Source organism: Poecilia latipinna, unplaced genomic scaffold, assembly GCF_001443285.1.
Source record: "Poecilia latipinna isolate Pla-1442-1.1 unplaced genomic scaffold, P_latipinna-1.0 Scaffold965, whole genome shotgun sequence".
NCBI classification, from domain to species: Eukaryota; Metazoa; Chordata; class Actinopteri; order Cyprinodontiformes; family Poeciliidae; genus Poecilia; species Poecilia latipinna.
In genome coordinates this window covers 51,752-61,187 of record NW_015113581.1, presented here as the reverse complement: position 1 = coordinate 61,187, position 9,436 = coordinate 51,752, and the positions used below count along the sequence as shown (strand labels likewise).

The following is a 9,436-nucleotide window of genomic DNA, read 5'->3' as shown; positions in this document are numbered from 1 at the left end:
AACTTTTTTCAGAATCAAAACCATGTTTCAGTTTAAGTTTTTTTTTCCGGTTAAAAAAAAAAAAAAAAAAAAAAAAAGATTGAGAAAACTTTATGGCCCCAATTTAGCTCCATATTAATGGAGCTCCATTTAGCTCCGTATGTATGGAACAAATGGAGCTGAATTGGGGCGATAAAGTTTGCATAATGTTTTATAAACAGAAACTGAAATGTAATTATGAAACCGAAAAAAGATTTGAAACTAAAAAACGTTCAAAGCTACTTTTCAAAATCTTTTTTTTTCTTCAGTTTCAAACTTTTTTCTTTTGGTTTCAAAATAGTTTTTCAATAATTTTTTTTTTTTTTTTTAGTTTGGAAAAAAAAAAAAAGAAAAATTGAGCAAACTTTCTGGCCCCAATTTAGCTCCATACTCTTCCCAGGCAGGAACTGCAGAAGCTGTCCTGACTGCGGCGCTGAATGTTTTAGCTCATGGCGATCATCTCGTATTTGTCCTTAAGACTGCTGTCATCGTCGTCCTCCTCCTCTTCCTCCTCTTCTTCCTCCACCTCGTGGGCCTTCTCGTCCTCGTCGTGGGGGTGGTGCAGCTCGATGAGCAGGAAGTAGAGGACGGCCGCCACCACGCCTCCCACCATGGGCCCCGCCACTGGGATCCACCACCAGTAGCCTCCAGTGCTGCCAGCCACAAAAACAGAATCAGAAAAGTCAATGGCTGGATAAATGTTGGCTGACTGCAGTGGGAACATGTGACATTATGTAACAAAATGTCTCACTTAATGGAAATCTGAATGAAGACATGAGCTTTTAAAGGATTTGGAAGCAATGAGGCACCAGAGGTAAACTTTTATGTTTTTGTTTTGATTGTTGAGGTCAAATAAAATCCCATCATGAACTTTTCAGTGCTCTGCTCCCAGATAGCAAGAGACGATATTCAGATCTGATTTTTTATTATTATTTGATTTTAGTCACATCTGTGATGTTCTCTGTGTGTAAAGTTGCATCAATTGGTCAGGTGTGTGTAACCCGTCAAAATGACGGACGGCCTTCAGATTTTTCCATCATCGTTTAAATTAAAAACCTGGTCAAACACGGTAAATATTGGTTTAACACGACTCATGCTAGGTACACATTATGTTTATTTTCTATTTATCTGTGTACACACATATTTATAAAGTAACAACGGAAGCCAAAAGCAGATGTTTTCCACATGTGTTTTAATAATGAGTAAATTTCCAAATGGTTTTTTCCCCCCGAAATAACAAAAAATAATGAGTAAATTTCCAAATAGTTTTCTCAAGATAACAAGTGCATTTCCAAATATTTTTCTTGAAATAAGAACATTTCTCAATGGGTTTTCTTAAGATAACATTCATTTCCTGAGTGGTTTTCTCTAGATCAGGGGTCCCCAAACTTTTTCCTGCGAGGGCCACATAGCTGTTCCTTTCTGTGGTCTTAGTTTTTGCAGTAAAAAAAAACAAAGAAATTCTTGTCGACGGGGGGGGGGGGGGAGACGACGACACTTTTGGGTAAATTTTTACCCAGAATGCAAATGGAAAAAACCGTGAGTGAAACGGTGACTGACGAGTATATATTCCATTGAGGGAAAGTAAGTTTCACATTTGCTCAAAAGCCCCCTGGTGGTTGAAGAAAAATCCACATATAAACCGGAAAATACAATATATGAAAAAAAACACTGAATGCTCTCTGGTACGAGGAGGCGGGCCAGATCCGGCATTGTTCAGGGGGCCGGACCAAATGACGTGGCGGGCCGGATCCGGCCCGCGGGCCGTAGTTTGGGGACCCCTGCTCTAGATTAACAGTTTTTGTGTTAAATTTGATTAAATTAACTAATTTCAATAAAATAAAACCATCAAGGAAAAGTATATGCAGAAAACATCTGCTCTGTTCTTCTAATGTCTGATGAAGTTCAGTTAAAAAAATCTGGATTTCAGTTACCTGAAGACCTCCATCCCCCACCCGGCCACCGCGGTGAACAGCCGGGGCCCCAGGTCTCTGGCCGGGTTCAGAGGGTAGCCACAGTTGAGTCCCATGGAGACGCCGATGGCCATGATGATCAGACCGATGGCCAGCGGCTCCACGCCTTTAGGAGCGCCGATGTTCCCACCGTCAATGATCGCCAGAATACAGAGAACCAGCATACCTGTCCCCACCACCTGCAGGGGGCGCAGTAGCTCTTTGTCAGTCATACAGTATGTGAGCTTAAATAAAACGCTTTGCTGTTTAACTGAAGTCTACACAGACTTTTCTTATAGAACAATCTTTAGTATATTAGTACTTATTATACACCTCATGATATATTTAAAACACACTTTACATCTAGGGGTGGGGATTTATTGAACCCTTTATCACTTATTATGAAAAAAAGCAAAACAAAACCTGCAGTATGATTGGAAATGTTATTTCTGCTGTTTTCTCCTTGATTTGTTATGTAAATATTATATTTGTTATATAAGTCACACTGTTTTTTTTTTAAATAAGTGATGTCCTAAAGAAGCCATATTGTAAAAGAAAACATCTCTAATTTATGGTAAAACACCGGCAGGTTTGGCTGCTACCACACATTCTGGCAACTGCAGAAACTTTACCAGATAAATATGGATTTATCGTATTTTTACTGTAAAATTGTCACAACAACAGCTGCTGGTATTTTACCTTAAATTAGAAATGCATTATTTTCTTAAATGGGAATATTTTTGAAGAACAAGTTTTTTGTGTTTGTGGCGATATGAACTCTGTGCCATGCAGTCACGTACAGTTACCTAAAACATAAGTAATAAATAGATTTTTATTCCTGAAGACTCTTTATCATAATCTTCAGTGTTATCACAATAGTACCACAAAATATTGCGATAAAATCCTAATATATAGCCAACCGCTACATACATCCCTTTGTCTCAAGCCACTTCTGTTTTTAAAGGGAGCCTATTATGCAAAATTAATATTTTGCTCATTTTTGTACTTCCATTTGGTTTTCTAGTGCTTCTGAAAACAACTCAAACGCCTAAAAAAAAACACCCAGCCAGTTTTTGTCAATAAGTTAATGAACCGCTTCAAAAACCTTCAGAATGTAACGTCACAAATCAGCAACCCGTTACCTAGCAACCAAAGTGGATCCCAGCATGTTTGGACAGCTGGTTTTACTGCTGCAGGCGCTGCACAATGGCTGCTGGAAAAAACAAGTGTTTTTCTGTTGACTTACCACCCTAAAACCATTTGCTGCATTCTTGTTGGGTTTGCAGGAGGCTCTACTTTTGCTTTTCAAAGCTGTAAGGTTGTAAACTGTGCATCTGTTTCCGGTCATTTGTATGTGTGAGTGTAAACGTTGAGTTGGGGGCCGTGGCCAGCAGCAGCTTATTTGGACTTAAAGTGACAGAGGCCCAAAACAGCTCTTTCTTAAAGGAGCTCAAAATTTTTTTTTAAGATTGTTTTTGGAAAAAAAAAAAAAAAAAAAAAATGTAGTGAAGGTGTTTTGTGCAGCCCCTAAACATATCCTAACCTGGTCAGGAGCATAACAGGTCGCCTTTAATGTACATAATGTATCCCTCTAAAGCCTGTTGATAAATATCCAGCACATATCAAAGACTAGTTGTGGCTAATTATGACTATACTTTACTTATTTACATACTAAGTAACAAACACTGTTATTAGTTTTAAGTGTGTTACTTTTCAAATCAGCACATTGACTAACTGACTGACTGAAAACGGTGGTAACTTGGTCCAGTGGATCCCAGGAAATGGGTCATCAGACCCAAACGGAGCAGGAAGAGGCGCCATTCTCAGACTATGTGGGGCAATCAATGCTGCATTAACTGTATTTGCCAGACTTTGTGGGGTTTAAACAGCAAATTGGAGCTGCGGAGGAGAGCGGATGTGAGGTCTTATGGGTCAGAGCGACCAGAACCAACCTGATCGATGAAGCCGCCGAGGACTGACAGGTGTCTGGCAGGGTAGGAGGCAAAAATGTGACCTGTCGCATTGATTCCTGTCACCGACAGAATACCGCTGGTGAAGTCCATGAAAGCGTCTGTGATGAAGACAAAGACATTTTTAACCATGCAGGAGCGTCTAGAGAGGAACAAGCATCTAAAATATTCCATAAAATTTAGTTTTATATTTTGACGCTGCAAAAACGCAAGTATTTTTGGTGCAAATATCGTAGTACATTTTAAGTAAGATAAAACTAACTTACAAATAACTTTTCAGCAAAATACTGAAGGTTATGTTAAGTAAATAATTCCTTCATATTGATGGAAAAGTAAGACATTTTTACCATGTTATAGTTTATATTAAGGGGAAATTATACTGGTTTCACTGCAAAAACACAACATCATGCAAAATAATTTTTATCTAATTTCTAGTGCAAAAGTCTTATTACACTTGAAATAAAATCAAACTAACTTTTCAAGAAAATGTAGAAGATTGTTTAAAGTAAATAATTATTGAATAAAAAGAACAATTTCTACTGGCAGATTATTTCACTTACAGACATTTTTACCATTTTATAGGCCCGAAAAATATCCACATATGCAACTAGCACTTTATATTTATTAAATACGGACTTAAAACAAGCTCCTGTTTCTTGCTGAAAAGTTACTTATGAGTTAGTTTTGTCTTATTTCAAATGTACTAAGACATTTGCTCCTCAAAGTAGAACAAAAAACTTGGTAAGATTTTGTGTTTTTGCAGTGTCATTATTATGGTCTTGATTGTAATTACAAAAAAGCTGTTTGTTTTGGTTCCTGGATCCACCATCCTTGTGCTTTTGCAGTGTAATTTGTAAAAAAAAAAACAACTAATCATTCACCATAATATAATCCGAAGACAGCTGCAGCTCCTGCAAAAGCACCAAGAAACTGAGCGATGACGTAGAAGGGAAACTTCCAGATCTTTAGTTTCCCCAGAATCACCATGGCCAGAGACACGGCGGGGTTCACATGGCCTCCTGAGACAGAACAAAGCAGAGTGATGGAGGGCTGCAGCGGGTGAGGGGCGGCTCACCGACTTAATATCCCCTCCATTACCAGGGAGGCTGTCACATTTATGAGGAGCAGCAGAAGGGGAGCAGACCCCTGGGCAGTTCGGGGTTTTATTATGCATGTCTGAGAGCCAAAATACAGAATAATGGCCACTGATTAGAAATTCAACTTCAACAAACTACAATCAATCTCACTGTAGGGAATTGAACTTTCACCAATACACTGTCAGCAAAAAACAGAACTGTGATTTCTTTTTGCTGAACTTCAGTTTGCTCTAGCCTACGGACGGCATACCAGAGGCAATTTAGAAAGTAAAAAAGGTGTAAATTTCTGCCATAATACTCATAAAATTTGAGATTAATCTCAGAAATGTTTGTGATAAAATAAGGACATTAAATTTGCAAGAAAAAAATCTGAAATTTTGAGATTAATCTGAGAAATTTTCTAGAAGAAACAAAGGAATTTATTAGCTCCAAAAGTCATAATCTTGCAAGAAAAATTCTGAAATGTTTAGATTAATTTGAGACATTTTCTAGAAACAATGAGAAAATTTCTGAACTCCAAAAGTTGTAGATCTGTTAGAAAAAAACAATATTTGAGATTAATCTCAGAAATTTTCTAGAAAAAACAAAGAAATTTCTGAGCTTCAAAAATCAAAACTTTACAAAAGAAAAAAAAATTAGATTAATCTCAGAAATCTTTTAGAAAAACATTGGTAATTTTTGACTTTCAAAACTCAGAAAATTCAACTTTTTAAACTCAGAAAATGGCCAAAAGTCAAAGAATTTTGACCTTTGAAATTCAAAAATGTCCATGTTTTTTATTTTTTATAAATAAATAAATAAAATTCTGAGCTCAATCTCTAATTTTCTTTTGGCAGAAATGTACTCCTTTATTATGTCCATCTACAATGACACTGATACTGAAAACAGCCATAACTGTGGTTCCTTTTTTCTCCACTCTTTGCTGTAGCCTCATTAAGCCAAAGCTGTTTGTTTGGTTTCTGGATCCACCTGAGCTGCTGGCCGGCCCAGTCCAGCATCCTCAGCTGGATACTGGACTCTGTCTGTCTGATCAATGGTGTTTGCAGGACATTTACTGCCTAGGGTTATGTACGACCCCGGAGAGGCTCTGCTCTGTAGTGCTGATAAATCAATGGCCAGAGCTCAGCCAGTGGGTCTGGGCAGAGAGGTGGCACGTTCCTGCTGACGGTGGAGCCGTTCAGATGGCACATGGCTGCAGAAAGACATAAAGTTTAATTATTCAGAGCTTCCAAGCCTCACGAGACACAAGGTTAAGATACAGCACAAAACCGAGAGGCTGCATTATTTAACTCCTCTCTTAGTTAGTTTTGTTTTAAGAAAGGAAAAATTAGAAGGACAATAATACATTTTTTCCCCCAGATTATTTAATAAGTTGTCATCATCAGTTTTCCATGCTGCCCAAACAGCGTTATCTTCCGACTGGACAATGCTACAAAATATGTAAAGAAACACTGAATATTACATCTCATCCTCGCTGTTATTTACCATTCAATAATTATTACATTCATTTAGTATAAATGCTGCCTCATACTTTCTGATTTTAGTTGGCAATGAGTTTTGTGTTGGAATTTTTTTTAAATGAGTTTATTAATCTGATGTTGAATATATCACCAGATAAAATTTCCCACCACATTCACCTATTTTATGCAACTTTTTAATATTAATCATACATATACGGCAATAAAATCTAAACATTAAGCATGGGTACAGTTCTGTTGTTGACATAGCCAGAGTACTGAAACTGGTTACAAATTTTTAATTGACAGGGATGTATGATTTAATTTTCTTTTTTTTTCTTCTTCAGTTTTTTTCCCTCATCTTCCCTCCGACTTTCGGACTCCATTGGCGCCATGTGGCGGCCACCCAGTGGGTCGCACCCCCCACTTTGAGAAACACCATTGTAGCCAGCAAGTCCTGGATCATATGAATCACAGCAGCAGAGGTGTCAAAAGTTCTCACATCCCCTAGAAGTACAGTGAAAAAATACTTTAGCAAAAGTAAAGGTTGAACTGTTTTACTCAAGTAAAAAGTAATTTTCACCTTCCATAATACAAAATGACTTTTGAAAAATCTAAAATACGTAAAAAGTTTCTTTTGCTTGATTTTGTTGTTTTGGGTTACTTATATGAATTATTGTAATTTTCGTCTTTAAAACACAAACTTTAAATTTTGGTCTGTAATTTTTAAATATTAAATGATTGATCATTTGATCAGATACTTGAGTAGACCTTTTACTAAATGCTTATTTAATCTCACTTATGTCAAGTTTTGGATGGATATTTTTTACTTTTACTCGAGTAAAAGTATGTTGAAGTGGTGCTACTCTTACTTGAGTAAAATTTTTGGGCACTTTACACACATTCGGTGGATTTTTTCCGATTTGCTATTGATTCCACGTGATTATTTTTTCATCATGGAAGTAACAAACCATATGTGAAAACGAAAGGAGTATAAAGTACAGCTATTTCTCTTAAAACGTAGGGAGTAAAAGCAAAAAGTCGCCTGACAGATCTGCTGAAGTGAGGTTTACCTGACACCCCTCCAGCCACGTACACGGCCATCATGAGGCCCACGGAGAAGCCGATGTGGACGGTGAGCGGCTCGCCCAGCGTGTTTCGACTCAGGACCGTCTGAGCAACTGAGCCGCAGCCGAACAGCTAGCAAACACACAAAGAAACAAATAAAAACAAGTTTCAGAAAAATCCATTAGGACTATCCTATATCCTCAGAAGTGACTGCAAAGTGTGAAAATAGAAATATTTTTCTACTTACTACCAAGACGAACGTTCCCAGGAATTCAGCCAGGAACTCCTTGAATATTCCGTGTTTGAGCGCGCAGTGTTGCCTCATGTTTCTGTCGTGTTGCACTGTCAGGTGGTTGTTAAAAGTGTCGGCGTTTAGAAACCTCTGGAGCGCAACAGAGTCGGATCTCCACCTCAGGAGTCTGAGCTCCAGCCATTCAGCACAAACTATTGATCTATTGGAACAACAATCCTCTCTGCTTCCTGACCACAGGCTCTCATCAGTGAGCTTTTCACTTTTTGTCATACTGCAATCACAAAACTTTAATGCAGTTTATTGATATTTTATATGATAAACCAACACAAAGTTTCCACTTCACAGATGATAATCAAAAAGTGGAGAAAATGTGACCCTTAAAAATCTCCACAGGGTTTTATGAAGTGTTTAAAATAACATACCCAAATCTAATTTAGTTTTTCCAAGGCAAATGAAAACACTATCTCAATAATCTTGGCACCAAAATGTAGGTATGGTGTGCAGGTATCACAGCAGCTACTGTAGTTCCAAAGAAAATGGGGATGGAATATAAAATAATTTGGGTTTTTTGAACATGGTCAGGTTTTTTTTTTTTTTTTTGCATTATACAGTATATAAATCTTCTAGAAACATCATAAAGCTGCAAGCTTTTGAAAAACCATACATCAACATGTGCAGCTCAGGTAAACTAAAGCAAATTTACAAAGGTTTTAATAAAAAAATAAAAAAATGTTTGCACCATTTACAAAACTGGGGATTTTCTGTCTTTTTACTTACTAAGCTTAACAAAGTTATTTTTACATGCCCAACGTTGTTTGTTTTTATTTTTTTTAAATACCCACATTTAATTTTTTTTTATCCTATTATGATAAAACAAATGTTATATTTGATTCATTCAAACGTGTTTCTTAAAATCCATCCATCCATCCATTTTCTTTACACCCTTGTCCCTTAGTGGGGTCAGGAGGTTTGCTGGTGCCTCTCCAGCCAACGTTCTGGGCGAGGGGTGGGGTCACCCTGGACAGACAGGACAAACAACCATGCACACACACACACACACACACACACACACACACACACACACGCACACACACACACACACGCACACACACACACACACACACACACACACACACACATAAGAGGAATTTGGAGAGGCCAATTAACCTGACATGTTTTTGGACTGTGGGAGAAAACCCACGCATCCACAGGGAGAACATGCAAACTCCATGCAGAAAGACCGTTATCTTAAAATGTAATGTGAAAAAAGAAAAATCACAGCAAATCTAGTCACATTTTAAAAAAAATTTAAACCACCAAAATATACATGTTTTTGGCACTACCAGAGCTCCATACAAGGTCTTTTAAAGTTTTTCTGTATTAGTTTTGTCTTGTTTCTTTTTCTTCATTTAGTTTTTCATAATTGTGTGTTTTGGTATTTTTTACTTGTGCAAGAAAAGGTCTTAATTATAACTAACTAACTAACTAACTAACTAACTAACTAACTAACTAACTAACTAACTAACTAACTAACTAACTAACTAACTAACTAACTAACCAAACAAACAAAAATTAATAAATAAAAATAAATAAATAAATAAATATAATGTGTGTTTGGTCA

At 37.2% G+C, this 9,436-nt stretch overlaps 1 protein-coding gene across 1 annotated transcript; it reads right to left on the bottom strand.

Annotated features, from left to right (window-relative positions):
- Positions 1 to 350: 350 nt before the first annotated feature.
- Positions 351 to 8,593, bottom strand: aqp9a (aquaporin 9a). Its single transcript, XM_015049906.1, has 6 exons — positions 7,810 to 8,593; positions 7,568 to 7,694; positions 4,822 to 4,959; positions 3,923 to 4,041; positions 1,953 to 2,170; positions 351 to 671 (listed from the first exon to the last, which is right to left on the bottom strand). The coding sequence occupies exons 1-6, from the start codon at positions 8,083 to 8,085 to the stop codon at positions 461 to 463; spliced, it is 1,089 nt and encodes a 362-aa protein (XP_014905392.1). The 5' UTR covers positions 8,086 to 8,593; the 3' UTR covers positions 351 to 460.
- Between the last annotated feature and the right edge of the window lie 843 nt (positions 8,594 to 9,436).

What these genes read in the sequence shown, in the direction of transcription:
- aqp9a (XM_015049906.1), bottom strand. Translation starts at nt 8,085, where the DNA reads ATGACAAAAAGTGAAAAGCTCACTGATGAGAGCCTGTGGTCAGGAAGC. An exon ending in TGGGAACGTTCGTCTTGGTA is followed by an intron (nt 7,695 to 7,809) that starts GTAAGTAGAAAA and finishes TGTGTTTGCTAG; the next exon opens with CTGTTCGGCTGCGGCTCAGT. An exon ending in CGTGGCTGGAGGGGTGTCAG is followed by an intron (nt 4,960 to 7,567) that starts GTAAACCTCACT and finishes GTTCTGTCTCAG; the next exon opens with GAGGCCATGTGAACCCCGCC.